This window comes from Urocampus carinirostris, chromosome 14 (assembly GCF_059441175.1).
Source record: "Urocampus carinirostris isolate Australia breed hairy pipefish chromosome 14, RoL_Ucar_1.0, whole genome shotgun sequence".
NCBI classification, from domain to species: domain Eukaryota; kingdom Metazoa; phylum Chordata; class Actinopteri; order Syngnathiformes; family Syngnathidae; genus Urocampus; species Urocampus carinirostris.
This window is the reverse complement of record NC_142362.1, coordinates 14,322,341-14,348,172: the sequence shown is the minus strand read 5'-3', so window position 1 is coordinate 14,348,172 and position 25,832 is coordinate 14,322,341. Positions and strand designations below refer to the sequence as shown.

Genomic DNA, 25,832 nt, shown 5'->3' with positions numbered 1-25,832 from the left:
TTCGAAAATTGGATTTAAAACATTTTGAATGCCAATTAAAGCCTTATTTTAGGAATAATGATCTCAATGCCTTTCAGGACTCTTCAAGGACCAGCTAATCTTATTTATCTGTTCACATTTTTAACACTTTCAAAAATTGGATTTAAGACATTTAAATGCCAATTAAGGCCTTATTTTGGGAATAATGAATTCAATGCCTTTCAAGACTTTTCAAGGACCCGCTAATCTTATTAATGTGTTTACATTTTTAAGACTTTCGAAAATCGGATTTAAGACATTTAAATGCCAATTAAGGCCTTATTTTGGGAATAATGAATTCAATGCCTTTCAAGACTTTTCAAGGACCCGCTAATCTTATTAATGTGTTTACATTTTTAAGACTTTCGAAAATCGGATTTAAGACATTTAAATGCCAATTAAGGCCTTATTTTGGGAATAATGAATTCAATGCCTTTCAAGACTTTTCAAGGACCCACTAATCTTATTAATGTGTTCACATTTTTAAGACTTTAGAAAATTGGATTTAAGACATTTGAATGCCAATTAAGGCCTAATTTGGGGAATAATGATTTCAATGCCTTTCATGTCTGGTACCCTGACATTGTGTGTGTTTTCATGCAACCCAGTGTAATTTGCATGTGGCTTAGTATACATAAAGGTTTGCCAGCTCCATAAGCAAACATGTTATTTGTGAATGCTTTGACCTACATAGTGATGTTTACAACTCTCCCTTGTGTGATCAGCAGCTAATCGAGCATGGCCTACTTATTCCATGTCAAGGAGCTCCCTGTTGCTAGGCAGAATTTTGACACTTGATACAAAGTCATGTATTTATTATGTGCATTCAAAACTGTATTTATTCTTGTGGTTTTGGATCTTTTTCCATTGAGAAGTTATAATTAAACTGAAAGTGTTATTAGGAGGAGGGGTTGGGGGTCGTATTTTGCACTTAATGCAATTCTCTACAAAGTGTAATTACTTAGAATTCCACTAGAACAGTTTGGGTTGTTAAAACATTGATCTCCCCCTCTTTCTTCAAACCATGCCGCTAAGGACGATAGTTCAATCGTATGCTTGAATTTTAACGCCACCTTTTGGACAGTTTGTGCTAGTACCAAGGTGACTAATATATCATGGATTCTAAACTGTAGGACGCCCTCTAGTAGTTGTTTTACCCAGAATATTTGAATTGTTTTTCAATAAATCTATAATACCAAAATCTGAAAAACATAGTATGTGTTATGGTACACTCTCAAATGAAACAATCAAAAAGAAATAATAATATCAGGGGGAAAGGAACTTTCTGTAAAGTAAATCTAAATCAAAACTATAAGAGAAACATGATTTTCTTTCATGCTATTGAAATTGATGACGCATTCTAAAATGAAACGATCATAAAACAAACAAAGACTGAAAAAAAGTATCAATTATCCATCTGCAAAGTTTTTCTACATAGAAACAAAAAGTTATTGAGATTTATGACCCACTCTTAAATTATAAATAAAACATACAAATAAATTTAGTAGAAATGAACCGTCTGTAAAATACTCTGAATAAAAAAAAATAAGCAAACCATGGTTTTCTTTCAGTTTATCGAGATTTATGACGCACTCTAAAATAATAAATGAAACATACAAAAAAATAGGTAGACATCAACCTTCTGTAAATGTCTTAGATAAAAACAATAAGCAAAATATGACTTTATATCACATATTAAGATATATGACACACTTTAAAATGATACAAAAATAATACAATAAACAAAAAAGGAATAAAATGGAAAAGAACCTTATGTTAAGTAATTCTAAACAAAAATGATGAGCAAAACATGATTTTCTTTCAGTTGCTTGAGTTTTATGACACACTCTAAAATAATAAATAAAACATACAAATACAATAGGTAGAAATCAACCTTCTGTGAAATATTCTAACTCAAACACAATAAGCAAACCATTGTTTTTTTAGTTGATTGAGATTTGAGACAGACTCTAAAATAATAAATGAAACGTACCAATAAATTGGGTGGAAATCAAACTTTTGTAAAATATTCTAAGTTAAACACAATAAGTAAAATATGCTCTTCTTTCATTTGATTGAGATTTATGACACACTCTAAAATAACAAATGAAACGTACAAATAAATTAGGTAGAAATAGAACCTTCTTTAAAATATTCTAAATTAAACACAATAAGTAAAACAGGTTTTTCTTTCAGTTTACTGAGATTTATGACGCACTCTTAAATGATAAAAAAAAAATAAAAAATTAATTTGGTAAAAATGAAATGATCTGCATTTTTATAGCGCTTTTCAAGTCAATGACTTCCCAAAGCGCTTTACAATGTGATCCACATTTCCCAATAGCGGCCTTGCAGCCATGTAAGGCGCTAACCTGCTTATTGGGAGTATTAGGGGTTCAGTGTCTTACCCAAGGACACTTTGACATGTAACACAGACAAGCCGGGATTCAAACTGGGATCCCTTGATCCCAGGACGAGTGCTCTACCTCCTGAGCTACTGCCGCCCCAAAAATGAACTGTCTGTAAAATATTCTAAATCAAAAACAATTTAAAAAATCATGGTTTTGTTTCAGTTTCTTGATATTTATGAAACACTCTAAAAAATATAACATACAAATATATTTGCTAGGAAGGAACCTTCTGTAAAATATTTTAAAGTAAACACAATACGCAAAACATAGTTTTATTTCAGTTTATGGAGATTCATGATGCACTCCTCCTAAATGATCATAAAAAACAAATGAATTGGGTAGAAATGAATCTTTTGTAAAATATTTAAAACAAAAAATGATAAGCAAAACATGGTTTCCTTTCAGTTTATTGAGCACTCTAAAAATTTTACAACGATAATAAAACCCCAAAATAAATTAGGTAGATATCAACCATCTTCTGCAATTTTATTTAAATAAAAACAATAAGCAAAACATGATTTTATATCATATATTAAGATTTATGACACACTTTATGAGGATACAAAAATAATGCAAAAAAAGGAATAAGGTTGATAAGAACCTTCTGTAAAGTAATTCTCAACGAAAACCATAAGCAAAACACGATTTTATTGAGTTATTGAGATTTATGGCACACTCTAAAATTATATAACCATAACAAAACACAAAAAATAGGTAGGAATCAACCGTCTGTAAACCAAGAAAAATCACGATTTAATCTCGTGTTATTTCCGATTTATGGCTCAATCATAAGAAAACAAAAAAAAAAAATTAGGTAGGAATCAACCTTCTGTAAGGTATTTTTGACTACAAATTATAAGAAAAACATGATTTCTTTCATGTTATTGCGATTCGTGGGGTACTTTAAAATGACGAATTTATCAGTAAAGAAATTAAAAAAAAAACGAGCAAAAAAATGATTTTCTTTTACATATTAATTCATTATGATACAGTTTTATGTCAATAACGCTAATACCGATTCCTACAAATATATTTTCTAAAAGTAACTTTTTTATTCGGGCCTGCACAAAAATCCAACAAATAATTATACAAAACAATAATCTAATACACAATCCGGCCCATAAGTGAGAATAACTACTAGCAAGGTAACCTCTTGACCAAAAATGGCACTTATATTTATGTATCATTATAATAACCATTTTTTGGGAGTCGTTTTTCGAAACGTTTGTTTAATTGATCGAATTTATAGTACCACTAGATGGCACTACAGACCGTAGGATAATATTTCAACACAGTGATGAATAAAAAAATCCGTGTTGGTTACTTATAGTTCATTAAAACATCTAGAGAATGTAAATAGCTATGAAAATTTTTATTACAACGATTTATCAATCTCAAAGACATTCACAAGTCACAAGTACAATTTAAAAACACAACCCTGGTTAAGCAGATCAACTAAAAACAAAGGTGCTTGTTGACTTACATTGACTTTGAATTGACTTAAAACATTTCTTAATTTTCCCAGAGAATAGTCGAGTCATGCAGAGCGTACATAACGATTTTGTATTATTTTCCATCAATAATCATGTCGGATGACTACACAGTAGTAATCCATTAAAGGATTTTTTTTTTTTAATATCAAGATGGGACTGATCCTTTGCTCATTTATATGTACTAAAATCCTAAAAACAGTTGAAACTGTTTGGAACTATTGAGCACAAAACCTAGAGCAGGGGTCTCCAACCTTTAACTAGCTTTGAGCTACGTTTTGTTACTAATGAGTGAAATTTGCACCCAGTTTGCTATTAATATATTAAGTGCAAGACATGTGGAGAAAAACACGAAAGGAAAAATCACAATCACAATATTTTGTAATATATCACATAATTTTGGGGAGGAACACTACATGTTAGGTGCCTAATTGAAAAAAAGGGTCTTTTGTTATCCCTTTAAAGAATTTAACTCCGAGGGCCACTTTCCCCAATTTCTAATATAACTGCATATAGTGTTATTACTAAGTTGTTACCAGGGTTGGGTAGGGTTACTTTAACTTGATTACTTTCAATTACTTTTGGATTACTCCAATACCAAATATGCTAATAAAAGACAAAATAAACTAAATATGAAGAAAATGATGACTCACAACACGTGGTAAGCTTTCTCTCCTGGCTTTGATCTCTTTGATCTCCGGAAAAACTTACATAAAATGCGACAGAAACAAAGTGAAAATAAATCCAAACAGCTTGCCAACATCATTTTTGCCGTTCCGTGTATTCCGTTACTCCCCAAGCCTGCACAAAATTTAGTAATTTTATTCCTTTTTAGTTTCTTTTGTGTTTTATTAGCATATTTGGTATTGGAGTAATCCAAAAGTAATTTAAAGTAATGAAGTTAAAGTAACCCTACCCAACCCTGGTTGTTACTATGTTATTAGCAGGTTACTTATCGAAGTAAGGTCAAATAAACTCAACAAATCCTTTTACAAGAAAATCCCGATGACTAAGCACTCGTGAGTTATTTTCCGAACAAGTCCATCATCTGTCCTTAAAGGGCACCCTGGTGCCCGCGGGTACCATGTTGGAGACCCCTGACCTAGAAGCTACGAATGTCGCCTGTCGGTGAGGTTGGAATGACGTCACGGTGTCACGTGTGCTGCGCGAAGCTATCGTATTTACAATCGGTCGCCGCGGCAACGCAAGCTGATGCAGAAATAACAGAAAAACGCTCGGTAAAGTCGCCCGATGGGAACATCGTGTTCAGACATTTACAATTAATTTTTTTTTTGTGTGTGGCAAAAGCTGCAATCGCTCGAAAACAAGGGTACTCCTGTTGTCCTCCAAATGTGCAAAATATAGAGAGTAAAACATTTAAATAATGTGACGTTAATCACATAAACCAAATAATAAATAACTTAAATACATATGCATACACTTTGGTATTCCAACCTACTAAGGATTGAAGATAAATAAATAAATAAATAAATAAATATTCTGAACTTCTCTTTCCGTGCTAGCGTCTCACGAATAAAAAGACAAAGACATAAATAATCACGTCGCAGTGTTTTTGCATGGACAAGCTCGCCAATTTTCCGATTGTGTCCCATACTGGAGGCAGGAACTATGTGGAAGTAGCATGAGGAGCTTCAAATAGACAAAAGTGGCGTTTTGTGGAATCTTAACTCTAGAAACGACAAACCCAAGAACCCAAACTGGGTAAAAAAACAGATTAATCCACAACTTGGATCGATTGAATTAAACTTTCTGGGTTTTATATGCAAAACAGTCTAGTTGATTGATTTCTGGTATTTTTTATAAACAAACTGGAATAGTTTAGGTGGGATTTTTCTGTACCATGTGACCCATTTACCTTAAAAAACACAATTTTTTTTAACCATCTAAATTGTATCACGTTTTGAGTATTGTGTGAATGGATCGACATTGTTCGCATATTTTATAATTGGGTCTCATCTTGGTTTCAGGAACTATGTGGAAGTCGCATGAGGAGCTTCATTTTGACAACAGTGGCATTTTGGGGAATCTTTAACTCTGAAAATAACACACAAACACAGAAATTGAGTCAAAAACAGACCAATCCACTAATTGGATTACTTTGATTAAAACTTCTGGGTTGTTTATACAAAATAGCTTAAGTTATTAATGTATGGAGTTCTTATAAAACTGGAAGTTTCTGAAGGATTGTCCTGTATCATTTTGGGGATTGTTCTAACCAATTACCTTTTAAAAACCAAGTAAATATTTCTTTTGGGGTGAGGCTTTTCCCAGAATTTATCACTTTAAGGCAAGAGTGTCAAACTCATCACGATAGAACAACCATTCTCTCGGGTGCCGGACTAGTAGATTAGAGAGAAAGAAAAAAAAGAGAAAGAAATAAGATAAAGAGAGGGGGAGAAAAGTAAAGAGGGTGGGGCAAAGAAAGAAACAGAGAGACAGAGACAGAGAAAAAAAAGAGAAATAAAGAGAAATAATGAGAGAGGGGGAAAGAAAGAGAAATAACAAAATCCAAAGAAAAATGGAAAGAGATGGAGAGAAAAGAGGACAGAAAGAGAGAGCAAAGGAAAAAAGAAGAAAAGAATGTATAAAGACAGAGAGAGACAAAGAGGAACAAAGAAAGATAAAAAGAGAGAGTGAGAGAAAGAGAGAGAGTGAGAGAACAAAAGAGGAAGAGAGAGAGAAATACAAGTACAGCATTTGTTAGAGGCACCAGACTTTGGCAACATCAAGTGGACATATTTCAACCTGCAGTTAATTTTTCTCTTGCGCTTCTCTGAGCGTGGTCTCGCGGGCCGGATTCAATCCCTTAGTGGGACTGATCCGGCCCGCGGGCCGCCTGTTTGATACCCCTGCTTTAAGGTATTGTGTCGAAAGGTATTGTCAACATTTTTTAGTGATGGTTCCAATTTAGTGTAGGGACTATGTGGGGATAGCATGAAGAACTTTGTTTAAAAAACAAGAAAAAACAACGCCTTGCGCCATCTTCGCCCGCTTTGAGACTGGGAGGTTCGGGTTCGCGCCCCGGCCGAGTCATTCCTAAGACTTAAAAAGTGGTCGGCGGCGCCCTCTGTTGGCTGCAGCTGCATCGGCTCGCTACAACGGGTCAGGTGCAATCGACATTTCGTTCTGTGTACATTGTTACACAGAATGACAATACAAGGAAATTATTATTATTATTATTAAAAACGACACACAAAGAAGAAACCCAATGACAGATCGATTATTCAAATGAATTTGATGAAAGTTTCTGGGTTGTTTTGCAAAACAACTTAATTAATTAATTTTTGGGGTTGTTATAACAATATGGAACAATTTTAAAGTGATGTTTCTGTAGTATATGACTTATTTTGTGGTTGTAATCATTTACCTTCAAAAAACAACACAGAAGTTAAAATCCTTTTTAGGGGGCGGGCTGCGAGGGTGGTCTTTTTCAGAATTATGCAAAACTTTAGGTTGTTGTGTCAATGCATCAACATTATCCACTGATTTGCTAGTTTAGTCTAATCTTGGAAGCAGGAACAGTGTGGAAGAAGCATGAGGAGTTTTGTCATAAAAGAAGCGCTTTGTGGAAGCTTAACTAAAACCCAAAACAACAACAACAAAAGAACCTAAACAGTTAAACTAATTTGGGTTTCCCTCTATCCATTATCTGCACCGATTATCCTCAGTAGGGTTGCGGGGGGGCTGGAGTCCATCCACGCTATCAGGAAGGTTTGACAAATTTAGGTTGTTTATGCAAAACAATCTTTGTATATTAATTTTGGGGTTTTTAATAAACAAATCGGACCAGTTTTTGAGGGATTTTTCTGTACCATATGACTCATTTTGGAGTTCTAATCATTTCAAAACAAAACAACGCACAAAAAACAGAATGACTTTGGAGTGGTAGGGCGTTCTCTGAATGGTATCATTAGGTGGTTACGGATGTCATTGTGTGAACATTTTAAATGGATTTTCTAATTTCGTGTACTCTTGGTGGCAAAAACTATGCTTAAGCATATGGGGGTTTGTTTATGCATAACCCAGAAGTTGTTTCAAATTCCAAGTAGTGGATCGGCTCTATTTTCATCAATAATTTTGGCCTAAAGTTAAATGTAGTTCATTCTAAACCTGCGTAGTTGCCATCTATGTACAGTATTCACAGCGATGTTTCACCGTGCTCAACTGCTGTAGAATAATGAATGAACTATGTCCATTACATGACATGAATAAATCTTATGAATCAAGCAACAACAGCATCACGATACAATCTAAAGTGCCAGTTCTTTTCATCTCCATCACATTACTATTGCCAACAGAGATTAAAATGGAGCCATTGTAAACATAGAAATACAAATTTTGAAAAAACCCTTTTGTGGGATCAGCTCCCTGAAGGTAGAGTTTGGGCGTCGCCCGCTCGGTCATCTGTGCTCTGATTGGACGTTGCCGAAGAGGAGGAACTGACCCCGTTGGAGGTGCTGACCGAACTGTGCTGGATGGCCTCGCTTTGGGGACTGCCCGGGACCGACATCTCCTCGCAGCTCTCGTCTTTGTCGGTGACTGCAGCAAGGAGCAAAATCGTCTTGGAGGAGAGTAGCAAGAGAGTGACCCGGCACAAACTTCGTTTACCGTAATTTCCGGAATATAAGTCGCACCCAAGAAAACCCAAATTGGGCAGAAATGTGAACATGCGCCTTATATGCGGTAGATCGACCCAGAACTTCGTGTTTTTAAGACAGACAAATTGACTTGATTTTAGGGATGGAACTCAAAGCAAACCTGAATTTTCAAATATTATTTGTGGGGACCTTTTTTTGTGCGGTCAGGGGCTTCTCTCTCGCTGACTTTTGAAATAAGTATCCACCCGTAACTGTCCTTAGTTTAGGCGGGCTGCGTTATGCAAAAGGGGGACAGAATCCATTGCACGCGCTGACCCTCCACAACGAAAAATTAAATCAAGAACAATGATTGCTGCGCGCCAAGCGAGAATAATTACACAAAAAAAGGCAGCGAGAAAGAAGCCCGGCAGCCTGAACGTGAAGTCATGATTGACATTTCAGGCCTGACCTGACCCAAACTTCTATTATTCCACAAAATTCGAGCATTAATTTTTTCACTCTACAGTGAACTTTTAACTCAATTGAACCTTTTTATACTCAAACCAAGGGTCGGGAACTTTTTTGACGGTGCTAGTCGAGGGGGCAACAGGATGTACATGCTGTGTATATATCTTTGCCCATTCCTACCGCTTACTCAATCAATTTGCTCTGACTGCTTTGCTGGAGTTTTGGGGTGTTAACAGTTTGTTCTGTGAGTTTGATGTAGAGCCAAAACGGGGTCTATTGGTGTGACACCTCGTCTCTAAATTGTAGTTGAGACTGTGCCCAATATACACTGGACCAAACCGCGGCACTTTCAGTGTGGTACTGGGTTAACTAGTGCTCAATTCTGCTTTGCGTGTATCATATTAATAGAGATGTACTCATGATAAGAACCATAAATGCCTTGCCCCCTGCTCTCATGGATATTACCATTAATCATGTAAAATTATGTACCAAATGAATAACTCTAAAAAAAAAATCGATTATTTTACTACATTGTAGTATTTTTTTTTTCATTCCACAGTAGAGGTAAGATCGGGCTTCAAAAATTCAACCCGATCCGACCCGAGTCGTAGGATTTTACACCTGAACCAAACCAAACCCGATGGATTAACTTGATTTGATAACTGAGCCCAAAATAAACCTGAAGCTTTAATTTACCCTTGAAGTAAACACAAAGCTTTAGTTCGGCTGTGCATACTATAGCGTCTAACTCCGTTTCGTCTGAACTACGCATTTTGGCGACGTGCAGCGAATGAAAATTAAACTAACTAAACCAAACGAAATGGCACCAAAATTAAAATCAGATTATGAAGATTACAAGCTACAAATCGTGAAATATTTTTCCAAAAAGCAGAAAGAAAGACTGTAAAGGTTGTAAGCTATTGGCAAGAAGCGGAAATGACTTCTGACATTAGGAAGGTGGAGGGAGGAAGCGGCGCATCTATTACCCCAACACAGAGAATGAAAATGATTTGGGATTTAGTAATTTGGAGTTAAACTGATAGTTTGGTAAGCATGTTCTTTGTAATTAATAATTAAAGTAGGTGCATGCTATGCAGATAAAAAAAAGAAACCTAAACTAAAACAGCGAGAGAGAAGCCGGACTTAATGATTGACATTTTAAGCCCGAAAGTTTTGCATATCAGAATCCTTGAAAAACACACAACAAAACAACATGTAAATTAAGCATAGGGACTTTTCAGTGCAACGACAAAAATTATGGAGGATTAACTTTACATTTCTTTTAAAAAAGCTAAAATTAAATATTAAAAATAAACACATCTACAAAAAAGATAAAATGCAAAACAATGTGAACCTATTATGTACTTAAGAAATTTAAAGTAATAAAAACGCAATCAATGGGAAAAAAATGGATATTGACCAATCACATGAGAAAAAAAACGCCTCTCTTCACATCACTACGTCACATCCACTGTTAAGCAATTGTGAACAGTGATATATTCCAACTCATCAGATATGGTACGCTATTTTTTATGCAACCTTACCCCCTACTGAAGTTATAATCCTATGCGCCTTATAGACCAGTGCGCCTTATATTTGCAAAAAAAATATCACAAAGGGCTATTTTTGGGGGTGCGGGAGGTATGTTAATTAAATTTACCGATGTGGATTTAAATGTGCATGGCGAGGGCCTATTTGTTTTTGGTTACATTGCCAACGACTGCGACGACAGATGATTACAGTACCTGATTTTAATGATGCTCACGCTAGAGAGTAAGCAAGACTTGGAGTCAAAATGCCACCAGCTGTTCGGCACTTGCTTCGAATTAATTGGATCCTGATGGGAAGGCGGGAGAACCGAGGAGAGCTCGGAATACAGCCGGTTTCACGCGTGCCAGCGCAAACGTAGTGTGAAGAAAATCAGGACGTGTGTGTTAAACCTTTTTATTCTTAGACTTAAGTGGGTGTGCTGTAGTACCAAAACTGACCTATGGGAGTGTGGATGGGGATTTAACCAGCCAGAAAAGTATGGAGAAAAAGACAATTAACCACCTAACCAAGATGTACATAAAGTAAATTAAATATTGTCCTTAAACCATTTGGAGAATATGGACAGTATTGGTCTCCTTGAAATGTAAGACTGAAGTTGTGTCCCGAACTGGAATAATCACGGCTAGTGCTAATAACATTCAGTAGTCTAGAGTTGGAACACACATAATTAGAAGGCTTTTATTCTCGCCTGAATCTTTTTTTTGCATTTAAATGCCTGCAGATGAGTGTAGCATGGGCATGTTAGCAGGAAAACCGGTGAGATAATTGCTTGGAGCCTTACCATGTCAAATTTGATCACATTCTGAAAACCTAAACATTGTATTTTACACATTATTTTAAAGGGTACGTCTAGCCTATTCTGAAAGTGGCCATTTGGAGACGACCAGATTTAGACACTAAAACCTTTGGGAATGTGTATTGCACTTTGGCCATTTTTTAGACATTGTGAAAGAGTTGTAAATGTTTGACTTCTCTTTCCACTAGTTAAATCAATGATTGTGCATATTGTGCATAATATTGTTGCGTTAAAATTAATCACGAACTGCTTTGCACAGTGTTGAATCCACATCGAAAAATTGTATACATTTCTGTGGGAAATTTAATTGGCAATGTGTCAATCATTATTCACATTGGATATTTCTGGCTGAAGATATTTGGATCGACTGGAGGCAATCTCCCTTTTATCAAACCGGCTTGTATAGGCTAATAAGTGTTTTGGAGTCAATATTTTACACGGTTGTATACTCTGGATTGTTCTCTGGATGTAACAAAGCCATTTTTTGTATATATTCAACAAATTTGTTGACAGCCTGAGGATGTAATTGGTATGCTATGCTAGCTTTATAGTTTTTGGGTATTTTTTTACAGACTGATAGGGATGTTTCTCTGGAAAGTAGTGCTGCAAATTCTATTGTTTAAATTTTAAACCCTGAATATTTTAATCTTATTTATATGGACCGTACAAAATTGCTGTGGGTTGTTTTAAAAATTAAATAATGCTTTTAGCATTAAAATGGAATAATCTAAATTAATCTAAATAAGAGAAGAAATGTTGTGGGGATCCTTTTATTATTATTATTTAACTAAATGAGCTAAATATAGGGTAACGCATGAGACATTTGTTGCGACTTCTTTTTAAAGAAGGACCCCAATTTTGAGTTTTTTTAAAACAAGAAAAACTTTTTGGGGGGCTTGATTGAGGGTTTGTTTGTGTAAAAAAGAAAACAACATTTTGTGGGATTGTTTAAGACCCAATTAAGTGTTTGGACTTATTATTTTTAGAAAACATCCCTTTTTAAAAATATGACCGCTTTTTGCGATTACGTAATTAAAACAAAAATATTTTTGTGGGGGCTTGATGATGGGTCTGTTTGTGCTGAACAACGCACATTTGTAGGGTTGATCAACACGAAACAACCCATTGATTCAGATTCACTTTGATAAACTTAATACATTTTCAGCCTACCATGAAGAGATTATTTTGGATCCAACTGCTTTACAGTGTACCCCAATTAGAGAGTTAATGAAAGTTAATGTTTCTCATGAAATGAAGCAGCTTGTTTTGCACCTGTCATGAGAGCACACAGATTGCCAGTGTCCTGACTTTGACCCATCCCTTTACCTCTTTCATCATTCTTAGGGTCAGCTTCTTAATATGTCGCGTTTGACCCAAAGTTCAATCTGCTGTAAAAGATGCGTGACGTTAGGGCTACCTCTCAACACTTTTCGCAGCGAGCAGATGGCGAACTCGGGGTGCCAAACTCCAGTTAGAGCTTCTTGAGCAGTTTCCTCCCTCGACTGGGCAGCACGTTGAAGGAGGAGCGTCGTTTGGGTTTTGCCCCTTACTAACTCATTCAGTGCTATAACGTTTAATATGATTTCAGACGCATTGTCCAAAAGTGCCAAAATGTAAAAATGTTTTATTTAATTTTAAATAAATGTATCAAGCCTCTGGGAATGATTTAAGTATGAGAAATCACCACTAGATGGTAGAAATAGCGTTGATCAGATCTTTGTCAACACGCTTTATATTGCCTAATTTTGCTTCCTGTCTTCACCGTACGGCAGTGTGTGCTTATATGCTGAGTACGCGCAATGTGTATAGATGAAGACAGTTAATACTAAAAAAAAGATGACAAAGTCCTTTTGTCATCGTCGGGACAGAGAGGAATGATCTTTTGTGAGCGGCCAGGTTCACAATGACCACCCGAATCATGTGATACCTTCACTGGAAACATCTGGGGCTGAAATTTTCTTGCAAAGTTCATGCATCGTTCACGCATAAGTTCAGTTTTCATGCAATAAAACAGGGGTGGCGAACATGTTTGACACAAAGAGCCGAAATTTTTAACTGTGGGAATCAAAGAGCCACACCACGCACTGACCTGCCATGACAGACAGACACACACAAACACACACAATTAAAAACATATTATTTCCCATAACACACTCCAGTTCGACCCGCTCCCAGGTTCACTTATTAAAAGTCTTTTTAGCGTCCTTGGGCCTTCAGTTCTAAATATTATAAATACATCACTCTCCTCAGGTGTAGTTCCAGCAGCTTTTAAGTCCGCCGTTATTAAACCCACACTGAAACGACCCAACCTTGATCCAGAAATATTAAGTAATTACAGACCTGTGTCAAACCTACCTTTCCTCTCTAAAGTACTCGAAAGAGTAGTGGCACAGCAGCTGAATGCTTTCATATCGGAGAATAACCTTTTTGAATCCATGCAATCAGGATTCAGGGCTAACCACTCTACTGAGACAGCTCTGATCAAGGTAACAAATGATCTCCTAATGTCAATGGATTCTGGCGCTTCATCACTTTTGCTGCTGCTGGATCTTAGTGCTGCTTTTGACACAGTGCGCCACAATATCCTACTAGAACGGTTGGAAAAATGGATTGGTCTCTCAGGAGCTGTCCTCTCGTGGTTCAAATCCTACCTCTCAGATAGGACACACTGTGTTAAATATGGTGAAACGACATCTGAGCCCTTTAATGTTACCTGCGGTGTTCCGCAGGGTTCAGTGCTCGGCCCCCTACTTTTCAACATTTACATGCTTCCGTTAGGTGATATTATTCGCAAGTACAATATCAGCTTCCATTGCTATGCAGACGACACTCAACTATATCTTCCGTTGGAGGAATCTTCCACACTAAACTGTGGAAATTTGGAGGCCTGTCTCACTGAGATAAAAGAGTGGATGTCACTCAACTTCTTGCGTCTTAACTCTGAAAAGACTGAAATGTTAGTCATTGGTCCTTCTAAATGCCGGGACTTATTCTCAAAAACTGCTGTGAACATTGACAAATGTCACATCACACAGAGTGACTCAGTTAAAAATTTAGGTGTCATATTTGACCCTGAACTATCCTTTGAGATGCATGTAAAACAAATTACTAGAACTGCCTTCTTCCATCTTCGCAACATTGCTAAAATCCGTTCAATACTGTCTCAGTCTGATGCGGAAACATTAATTCATGCATTTGTTACCTCCCGTCTCGATTACTGCAATGCACTACTCTCCGGTCTCCCGAAGTCCAGAATCAAGTCTCTTCAGCTAGTACAAAATGCCGCAGCGAGGCTCTTAACCAGGACAAAAAAGTACGATCACATAACACCGATTTTGGCTAACCTGCATTGGCTCCCAGTTAGCCAAAGATGTGACTTCAAAGTTCTCTTAGTATTGTACAAAATCATACATGGACTTGCTCCCTCTTATCTTTCAGATCTGATCTGCCACTATGTCCCGGGCCGAAGCCTACGATCTGAGAGTGCTGGTCTTCTGATGATCCCGAGAGCAAAGAAGTCTTCTGCTGGTTCGAGAGCGTTCTCCATCCGGGCACCGGTGCTGTGGAATGCTCTTCCCCCTGAGATTCGATCTGCAACCTCAGTGGAAATGTTTAAATCTAAACTTAAAACTCACTTCTACTCCATTGCATACGAATAACCTACTCCTCTTGTCGGTTGAAAATAGTTTGTGTAATATAGTGTAACAATCTGTGAAGCCCTTTGAGACTCTTCGTGATTTAGGGCTATACAAATAAAAATGACTTGACTTGACTTGACTTGACTTGACTCCTCTCCTTACAATACAACAAGTATTGTTCTTGTGTTGATTTAAAGGAAAGTGTCCACCCTCAATACACACAAAAAAATTAAACATGAAACAAGGCAAAGAGCCACAGTATATAGAAAGTATGATGAGGCAAAGAGACGCATTCTTATTGGCCAAGAGCCGCATGCGGCTCTAGAGCCACGTGTTCACCACCCCTGCAATAACATGTTATTTTGCAAGCAAAGTGTCCTTGTGTTTATGCAAAGCAATGTTTGGATACTGAAGGTATCAAAAAATATATTAACGAAAAGATCCAAAGTGAAAATTCTCTTTGAAATTGCTCCTTTCACAAAAAGCTGTCTTTTTCAGAAATGCTATAAGAAACACGTATTTTCAAGAAACCTAGCCATGTTCCACTGTTGTTTATTACACAATGGTATAAGCTAGAATCACACTTTTTTTCTAATAAAAGACGAGGGTTCGGCCTTTCTTTTGATGTGTCCTATGCCGATATAGATACAGAGCAAAATATTCTGCAGGCCCTCAAAAATGAGTCAAAATGGGAATAGTTGGCAGGCACCGGCACTTCCCTTTTGAGAGAAACAACTGGCATGGAATGAGTTCCAGGTTCTTATAGACACATGCTTCATCTTCTAATCTCTTATAATGGGCATGAAAAAGAAATCAAATTATAACAAAATGATATTGATATAATATTTATGAAGGATCTCATTAATTAAACAAGGCAAAATAAGTCACATAAATCTATTCCCGCGTGATAGAAGAGAGGAAAAGAACATGGTAATGAAATTGTAATGTTAGCGGTTATTCTCAAAGTTACGACTATGATATTTTTTTCTTATTGTAATTCCAACTCCAATCTAATGACTTAATATCTCAATTTTATTTGTATAGCTCGAGGATAAGTGGTAGCAATTTTGGTTAATCGACATGAATATGAAACAGCATTGGAAGTTTGGAGTTATATGGGTTTGATTAGCTACGAACAAATTCAAGGGACAGTATTTATTGTTTGACCACTAGCTGTTTCTGTATGGCTGGGGTTTCAAACTCAATTTACTTGGGGGCTGCCGGAGCTTGGGTTAGGGTGAGGATGGGCCAAATCTATAAGTCTGGGCAAAAAAAGTGCTTCATGGCCACTTTGAGTCTCCCTAGATTGTATTCTTACTTGTTAATTTTAGCACTCGTTTTCGGTTGCATGATAGAACACAGCGGCATCTAGAGGTCAAATGATCCACACTGTCCTTTTAACTTTCATATTAAGGCAGGAGCCTCAAACTATCATCCTGAGGGTTGCAATCAGTTCACAAGCTGCAAGTATGAGATCCCTGCTGTATGGTTCAGTGGGAGTGAAAACGGAAAACAAGCGCTATAAAGCACTGGGAAGAATACAAGCTTTGGAGACTCGAAGTGACCCAAGACCACCATTTTACTTATCTTTTTTGTTTTTGTCCAGCGGCAGGATTATGTCAGTTCCCTTTAGATAAGGGTCATGTCGTGTAAAATAAATGGGAATTCATTTAGTCTACGTGTATTTAAAAAAACAAAACAAAAAAACTAAGAATGTTTATATGATAGAACATATATTTACAATTTCAATTAGGTTGTTTTCTTTTTAATGAATGCATTATTTTTACCATTTGAAGGTGCTACATTAGGGGTGTTAATCTCATTTGAGCTTATGGGCCACAAGAAACTCTCACGGGCGGACAGGCCGGAATAGCACATTATACATGAGAGAAAGAGAGCGAGAGAGCAAAAGAGCAAGAGAGAGAAAGGGAAGCAAGGAAAAAGAGAGATGCAGACACAGGAGAGGAAAAGAGATAAAGAGAAATAATGAACAGGAGAGGAAAAGTAAGAGGCACAGTAAGAAAGAGAAAGAGAGAAAGAAAGAGAAAAAGGAAAGAAAAACAGAAAGCAAGAGAAAGCGAAATATAGAAAAATTGGAGAGAATGAAAAAGGGAAAGAGAGAAAGAGAGAAGGGAAAGAGAAACAGAGAGAGAAACATAGGAAAAAAGGTTAAGAGTGAAAGAGACAGAGGGAAAGAGAAAGAGATCAAGCGAGAAAGAGAGAGGGAAATAAAGAAAAAGAAGGAAAAAAGAGAGAAAGAGACAACAAAGAGTAGGAGAGGGAGATGAAATGAAGAGAGAGCCATATATAAAAAGACAAAGATAGAAAGAGAGAAAGAGTGAAAAAAAGGAGAGAGAAAAATAGAGAGAGATTAAGGTATAGAAAGAGAGGAGAGAAAGAATAAGAAAGACTCCTTTTTTCTCTTGGACTTCTCTTAGCCTTGTCTTGCAGGAAGATTTGAATCAGTAGGCGGGCCTGATCTGGCCCGTGGGCCGCATGATTGACACCTCTGCGCTACATAATACACACTGTCCCTTTGCGCATACACAAAGAAGTTCTGGTTTATTCTGCATCATGTAAACCTGACTACCCTGAAGAGAAGTAGGAAATTCTATGGGATTGGCAGCTATTGTATATACTTTATTTTCCTTTAACTGAGCTTGCCCAGAGTGAGCCGGTATAAGCTGACAACTTGAAATAAAGACAAAAATTTCTCAAAACAAATAAGACTTCTGACTTCAACAGCATAAAAGTCAGTTTGGCTGACTAAATATTTATTAGGGTGTCATATAACAAGCTTAAAAATGGGTTGCTTATGGTTACCACCTGTGGTCCTTTAGATGGATTCAAATATTGTACCAAGAATTTGTCTCAAAGCAAACCTGTCTATTACTTGTGCCAAGTTTGGAGAAAGTTAGGTAGCGGCGCACGCATGGATCATAACTGTTCTCCGCAGAGCTCATTTTTGGAAGAGTCGGCTGCAACTGGGAATAATGGGGCATTACTCACCGTGATAGCCGGACTTCTTCTGCATGGCCGTCACAGGGCAATCTTTATGAGCCAGGAGGAGCTGCTTCAGCTGAGCCACTTCGCTTCTCAGCAGGGTGACTTCACTCTTTTTGGGGGGAGACAGAACATATGAACATGTCAAGAGGGAGCGGGGTGAAATGAAGCGCAGTGGTACTTCGACACAAGAGTAAAACGGAACTTCCAGCTGTCATTGAAGTTGAATGAGTTAATAAAAAAATGCCATTTGAGATACAAAAGGGATTGAACAGATTTGTCAAGTCACGTTTATTTGTATAGCTCTTAATCACAAGGGCTGCACAGACTACGGATTATTGCAAACTGCAGACTACACCATCCCCTGATCTAAAACCTACATGAGGGCAAGGTAAAACTCAAAAACCTCAGTAAATGTATTGATTGATATTAAAGTTTTTAGCCCTTTAACAACACCTGAGTACCCCGCGGACCAGTTCTGGAAGTTGCTCACCAGCAGTGTTAGGTATAATACCCTGACGTAAAGGCGCCATTTTTTCAGTAACGAGGTAATCCAACTAATCATTTGTTTCCACTGTAACGATGCCTTGAACTTTACTGACGGTCAAATGCGGTGCGTTACTTTGAATGAAGCGGTTTTCCGCTTTCCTATGTGTTCGCTGTCACCATACAAAATAGCAACGACCATGGAGTTAGATAGCGATTACGAATGTAGTATTTACTAGTGTGTGGGAAGAAAAGGCAAATTGGTGAATGCGGCAGCAACCGACTCGTGTCGTTTGCCAGCAAAACGGCTCTATGACACGGCTCTTGGAAATGGGAGCCAGGTACCCACCAAGAGAGCCGGTTTCCGTCAACTAGATGCTATTTTTCCTCTTGTGATTGGGCAAAATGCACTTTTTCAGGAATCGTGTGCTGCTGACTTTGAATTTGTTGAGTATATAAAAAAGTTTTAAATTATTTTGTTCTTCATCTTTTTCTATTGATTTATAAACATTTTAATTTTCCTGTGTTTTCGGTGTTAATGTTTAAGTGTTAATGTTGCTTTATTGTTCCCCTTTTTTAAGTCATTCATACTCATACATAATAAAAATCAAACAACAAAAACAACCTGAGGAGCCATTTAGGAGGCGATGAGCCGGCTCTTTTTAGTGAGCCAAGCTAAAAGAGCAGTCCTTCTAAAAAGAGTTGGAAATCCCATGTCTACAACCAACCATTCGAGTTAGATTTAATCTATTCAACTCACTTTATATTGCTTACTGCTGATTTTTATTTTTTCATATTGTTTACTTTGTCTTTTTGTTGCACTTCAAGTGTAGGATAAATCTTCTGCTGGTGAAGTGCAATAAATATTACAAAGTTCTATAACACATACCTGTCGTTTCTTCTCTATTCAATTTATACGAAAACGCTCGGAAAATTTAAAATTATTTGACATTCGACTTCTTTTTAAAGTGACGGAAGTAGTTACTTTCTCTGGTAACTAGGCACTTCTACCATTGAGTAACTCAGTTACTAACTTTTTGAAAGAAGTAGTAAGTAACTATAACTAATTAGTTTTTTAAAGTAATGTGCCCAACACTGCTCACCAGTGATTCTTTGCCATTTCTTTGGCGATTTTATTTCCAACTGATACTATAAATCGTTGGAAATATCAGTGTAATTAAATGCATGATCCATTCTTACAGAAATATTCTAAAATTAGCTTATCATATATGTATATGTAAATCACTCAGTGCCCTTATACAGAACAGATGTTTGAGTAGTTCACTGAGCCTATTAAAACCCTAAATCTAAAAATTAGAATATCGTTATAACATACGTGTAACAAAATAGTTCATAAGCTGTTATTTAAGAAATGCATATTAAACTGGTAGCCCTTCACACTTTTCATTACAAAAAACTTCAAAAAGATTGGTGATACCTGCTCTACAAAAAAAACGCCAACGACGACATGTTTCTAATAAAAGTCTCTAAGCCCAAAGTGCTTTTCTACATATGGATCCATTTTTTCCAATCCTTTTTGAGCAAAGGTACACTTTTTTCTAATTAAACAAAAATCTTGAGTGACACTGCTTGTAGAAAATGTATTAAAATGTATCAGCATCATTCTCTGATCCAATTATATTTCTCGATAAATGAATTTTCTAGAGAGCCTAGAGAGAAACCAATTTTGAAAATATAAAGATCTATCTATATTATATTGATTTTAAAGTGTCTCGGATTGGAACCGTTATTTGTCGCTGTGGCTCACAATGTAGAACGTAGTAAATTATTTTGGTTACTAATTTTGTACTTAACTAGCTTTACCTAAGAAATTTTGTGATTAAGGGCTGTACAAATAAATGTGATTTGAATTGACTTTAGTTCAAATCATAAAAATGTGCAAAATGATCTTCATGTGGAACACTTTGTTTGTTTTGTGGTGTGATTTCAAACATTATCTTCAAACAAAAGTTACTAATATTACCCACATTGCTTCTTGACAAAATAATGATAGAAATATCAATAGATTGCCACGTAGAGTTGCGGAAGAATATTACAACAACTCTGTTGATTAATGGAAGACAGCATAAATGCTTAAATAAGAGCATACTTTTTGTAAATACTTTTGAATCGATTCGCTGCCACCAATAACATAAAATTGAACAAATAACTGCAACAGATCAGAAAAGGTCTTGGAGCACACTACACTAGTTGAAAAACAGTGCTGTAGATCACGTCTGCCTACTAAAAGTTAGCTCTGTAATTGTTGCTGCAAGTTCATAGATCCACCTGAGATTTACATCCGTGTCGTTAAGAGCTCCCAATGGAGACGAGGATTTCTGCATGTCGTTAAAAAAATGAAAATAAAATAAAAGGCACACGCATTATGCTGAAGGTGACTTTAAGTGGATTTAGAGCAACCGGGGTGGGTGGAACAACCAGTGGCAGATTTAAGCTCCTTCTTTCGCTCCTTAAGAGGCAGCACGTGGCTCAATCTATTAGTGTAAAAGGTAGTTCGTATTTGACTCCATCTGTTTAACAAAGCCAGGTTGCCAGTATCAAAATATTGTCAGGCAGAAGAAAACAGCTGGAGAGAGCATGTGCATCACATTTGCAGTGCTTTGCTAGCCCGATTATTAGCATTAGCAGGGACAACATTTGCTTTGTGCACTAAAATCCAATAAAAATATAAGTATTTACTTAGTAAGTGTTGTCATTTGGGAAAAGGAAATTATTTTCTGTAGAAAGGGGATTAGGTAAAGAATTAGATTTAAAAATATGTTAAGAATTAAGTAATGTTATTGAAACATTTGCCAAATATTGTACTCATTAACCCTGTTAAAAAAATAAATAATATTAGCTGTGCCATTAGATAGTCTCAGAGTCATTTACAGTTACAAAAATTAAACATTCTATTTCAATTGATTGTCTACAATTTACAATTTTTTGCACTATTATTGCCTTAGCTGCATTTCTGTTAACGACGGAAAATAGTAGGCAGCAACATTGAGCATGGTCCTGCTTGGTCACTCACAAGAGCACAACCCAATAATCTTTACTAGCCTAAACTTTAATGCAACACTGCAATGCATTTCAGAAACTATCCACAAAATTCCTCCGGGCTCAGAGTTAAAAGTGTTTGGCCAAACGGGTTATAGACGAGTTCAAGAAAATGCTGGGTCTGACACCGCGTTAAAAATCAATCTAAGGATGGTGTTAGAGCAATTGTGCCTTATTACAAACAGTGGGCTGTGTTTGCAACAAAGAGCTTATAAATTTATTTCTGCAAAATATTTTGTTGCTGTCTTTTTATTTGATTATCAATCTCAGTTCTTCCACTGAGCGTTAACCTGAATATTAAGCAAGTCAACCTCCTTTCGCTCCACCAGCCTCCACAACAACAAAAAAAGAACTGCATGTTATTTAATTGTCTGGAACACTGATGGTCTGCACCCCCGACTGAAACACAGCAACAGAGACGATACATGAACTGCTTTGAACTTGTCAGTGTTGCGTTCTTAATTGCTTGCAACAAAATGAAGGTTCAAGCAGACACCTTTCCCTCTGAGAGTTTTGAGGCCATTCAGTAAACTACCGAGACAGAAGCGAGGACACGCTTGTGTGCGGCTGACATCTGGAGGATACATCTTTATTGACAGCCGCGTATCGATGGAAAAGCCCCGGTGCGTACCCGCGCTGCTGCTGTCACAAGCCATCTTTTCTTAATGGGCTTTAATGACTTCATCACGACAGAAGGAGACGTCTGTGCGTCTTGACAAAGGAGTGCGTGCACATGATTATCGGTGGCGGGGTACCTGCAGTTGTCCGTTTATTGAGTTGAGGTCGTCTGCCTTCTTCTCCAAGGACTGCACCCACACTTTGCGCTTTTGTCGACAGCGAGAGGCTGCGGCCCTGTTACGCTCCAGGAACTTGCGTCTTTTCTCGTCCGGGTCGTCGCTTGTGTTTCGGCGGCGTCGCCCACCTGTGCTTGGAGGGTTTGGTGCTGGGGCTGCTGGGGAAGCCTGCAAATGCATTCAAAATATACAGGAAAGTCAATCGTGAGACTGAGGATATTCCATCTATCCATTTTCTGCACTGCTTATTCACACCTGGGTCGCTTGGGGCACTAAAGTCCATCGTACCAGCATACAGGTAGTGGTCAGGGGAGACCCTGTACTAGTTACCTCCCAGTCACAGGGAACTTAGAGACAGACAACCATTCCCACACTCACTCTCACCTTGGGACGATTTGGACCACCAACCAACCCGTCATGCATGTTTTTGGTATATGCGAGGAAACCGGAGTGCACGGGGAGGACATGCAAACTTCGCACAGGCAGGCCGGTAGTTGGATTACAACCCGCAACTTAGAGCTGAAAGGGCCGACGTGCTAACCACTCAGCCACCATTTTCCATGATTTATAGTGTGAAAAATTTCCTAAATTTGGTGCTGAAGTAAGGTAATAGCATTAACGGCTAGCTAAACCCACACCAGCTTGCTTTGAAAGTAATTGCTTTAGCGCCTACTAAACCTATGCTAATACTCCCCAAAATGTTGTACATGAATGAAACCCTGTCTGCCACTCAATAAGTAAAACATATTTTTATCACCTTTATTTATAACTTAAGAATAATTTAAATGGATATCCAAGAATCAGCGTGGCACGCCCCATCGTGCGGAGGCCCATGGTTCAAGTCCAGCTCATGGCTTCCGGAGTTTGCATGTTCTCCGGGCACTCCTGTTTTCGCCCATATTCAAAAAAACATGCATGTCAGGTAAATTGGCAGGTCCAAATTATGCCCAAGTGTCAATGAGCAAGTGTCTCTGCATGTCTCTGTGTGCCCTGCATCTAGCTGGCAACCACTTTGGGGTGACCCTGGCCCACTGCCCGAAGATGGCTGGGATGGGCTTTGATAGCCTCTGCGTCCCTAGTGAGCATAAGTGGTGCAGAAAATGGATGGATCTAAAAAGCAAAGCGGGTGACTGTTAAACACATCCGCCTCACAGCTACCAGCCTCACTGTGTGAAGTTTGATTGTTCTCCCAGTGCTGGCGCGTGTTTTCTCTGGGCACTCTGGCCTCCTACCACATTCCAAAAACATTTAAGGCAGTTTGATTGGTGATTCAAAAATTTCCCTAGATATGGATGCGAGTGCAAGTGGTTTTATGTCTATGTGTGTCTTGTGATTGGCTGGCAATCAGTACATGGTGTCCCCTGCCCACTGCCTGACGTCAGGTGTGGAAATATATTATACTTAAAATATAAATATATGATAATACAATATTGGATAGCTGGAGCCCTGTCCAATAAGAATCTTTTTAGATGCAGCTTTTGATAATTGCAGCATGATTCGGAAAAAAACACGACATTACATGGCTAGATAGATCAAAAGTACCCTTTACCACAAGAAATTATCTTTTCATTACGTTTGAGGGAAATAAGGTTATTCGTAAACAGTAAATAAAAATTGCTTTGACATTTCTGTCATTTTTAGCTATGTTGCGAGGGAGGAATGTTGTAGGAAAAATATAAGCATTGAAAGAGTTTCCCTGGCGAAACCACCAATCTCCTTGAAGATGAGATTAAACTGAGCATATGTGAAATGTTACTTGACATGTGGGTACTTACAGGTGTCTCAGTGGTGGAAGTGGCAGGCTGCTGTAGGGAATGCACGGCAGGCTCTTCACTAACATGTGGCATGTCGGAGGCCTGACTTAGAGACGTGGACGGCGTGGGAGTTGGAGTGGGAATCTGGGCTGGAGACGCAGGAGCAGCAGTGTGCGTAACGGAGCTGTTCTGGACTTCGCTGCCGTCGCCATTGGTGAGAGGAGGAGGATGCTGATTTAGTGAGACTTCTGGTTTCTGAATAAATAGATGCGCCACACAACATTTATTGATTGACAGAGGTATATGGAAGGTGCGTATAAGTGACATAAGGCCCACAAAATTGTTGATTACTCCTAACCAATGATGCTTTTTTTTAAATAGAACACTTGGCCTATCACCCAAATATACATTGTGATCAGGTGTTAGTGTTTTCGCAGCCAAAGTTTTTGCACTCCCAAACCAGAACGAAGGCGTGAGACTTTATATGGAAAATTTAAATGATTGTGGTAAGATGACTGCCTTATGGGTGGATATGAATAGGTCTGTAATGAACAAAAGATTGTTCAAAGTCCAGAACAATGTCACATTAAAAAATGAAATGAAATAATACTGAAAAAAGGCCACACCCAGTCTTTTGAAATGAAAAGCCATACAAAGGTCACAGAAATTACACTGCTAAGCTAACTTATTGAATCCATCCATCCATCCATCATCTGCACCGCCTATCCTCAGTAGTGTCGCGGGGGTCCTGGAGCCCATCCCAGCTGTCCTCGTGCAGTGGGCAGGGGACACCCTGTACCGGTTTCCAGCCAGTCGCAGGGCACACAGGGACATGCAACTCACTCACTCATTCACACCTAGGGACAATTTGGACTGGCCAATTAACCTGACATGCATGTTTTTGGAAGGTGGGAGGAAACCCGGATGCCCGGAGGAAACCCACGCATGCACGGGGACAACATGCAAACTTGGCTGGTAGCTGGATTTTCATGACCTCAGAACTGTGCCGCGGAAGCGTTAACCACTCAGCGGCCTGTATGTTTTAGATTCATTTGAACATATTCTTGAACAACGATAATGTATTTTAAATATAATAAAAAATACTATTTGAAATGAGAAACAAGGTTTGTTATTGGATATGACAAAAAAAGCTCATTTTAGGTGTTTTTTTCCCTATTTAAATAGAAATCATGTTGGGGCAAGTAATTTATAATAATGCTTAAAAAATACAAACAACTCTTGGAAGTTTACCAATTGCTTTGTTGTAAAATTAGTATGGAAATTCAAGGTTGAGCTGTAGTAAAATTCTGCCAAATTATAAATCAAAAGGGCAATTTTTTTTTCAATTTATAGCAGAATCATAAGGTAAAACATGACCTGTAGTTAAATAAATGATAAACAAAAAACATTTAGATAATTTTTGAGTAATGAATGGAAAAATCTGGTAAAATACTTAATTCTAGAAAAAATTGAAAACGGCATCATCTGTTCTCACAGAGGATTTCCCGAGCTCGCAAAAGGTACTGTAGCAGACCCACGATTACTTGCAACCATAACTCAACCCGCCAACGTTAGCAAACATGGCATCAAGCAAGTCGCCAACAAGGTGAATGAGAATGAGCCCTTCGAAAGCCTAACAAAGTGAGAAGTGATACATTTACATGAAAAAAACAGAGGAGCGCATTATTCTAACAAGTACCTTTGCCAGGCCAATCTATCTACCAAATGGGTTCACGGCGTAATACCCTTCCAGAAGCTCTTCTGG

General features: G+C 37.7%; 1 protein-coding gene across 6 annotated transcripts in view; it reads right to left on the bottom strand.

Moving 5' to 3' along the window:
- The window catches only part of atf2 (activating transcription factor 2), a 43,157-nt gene that overhangs the window by 4,122 nt on the left and 13,203 nt on the right, over positions 1 to 25,832 (bottom strand). For 4 of the 6 annotated variants that reach the window (XM_088352900.1, XM_088352903.1, XM_088352902.1 and 1 more), the window contains exons 9-12: positions 24,089 to 24,322; positions 22,275 to 22,481; positions 17,980 to 18,085; positions 7,508 to 8,479 (exon numbers count right to left, since the gene is read on the bottom strand). In XM_088352900.1, coding sequence (XP_088209026.1) covers positions 8,301 to 8,479; positions 17,980 to 18,085; positions 22,275 to 22,481; positions 24,089 to 24,322 — 726 coding nt within the window. In that variant the 3' untranslated portion in view covers positions 7,508 to 8,300. Of the gene's footprint in view, positions 1 to 3,786; positions 5,975 to 7,507; positions 8,480 to 17,979; positions 18,086 to 22,274; positions 22,482 to 24,088; positions 24,323 to 25,832 lie in introns of those variants that run through there. The other 2 variants (XM_088352904.1, XM_088352905.1) reach the window with 2 other exon arrangements.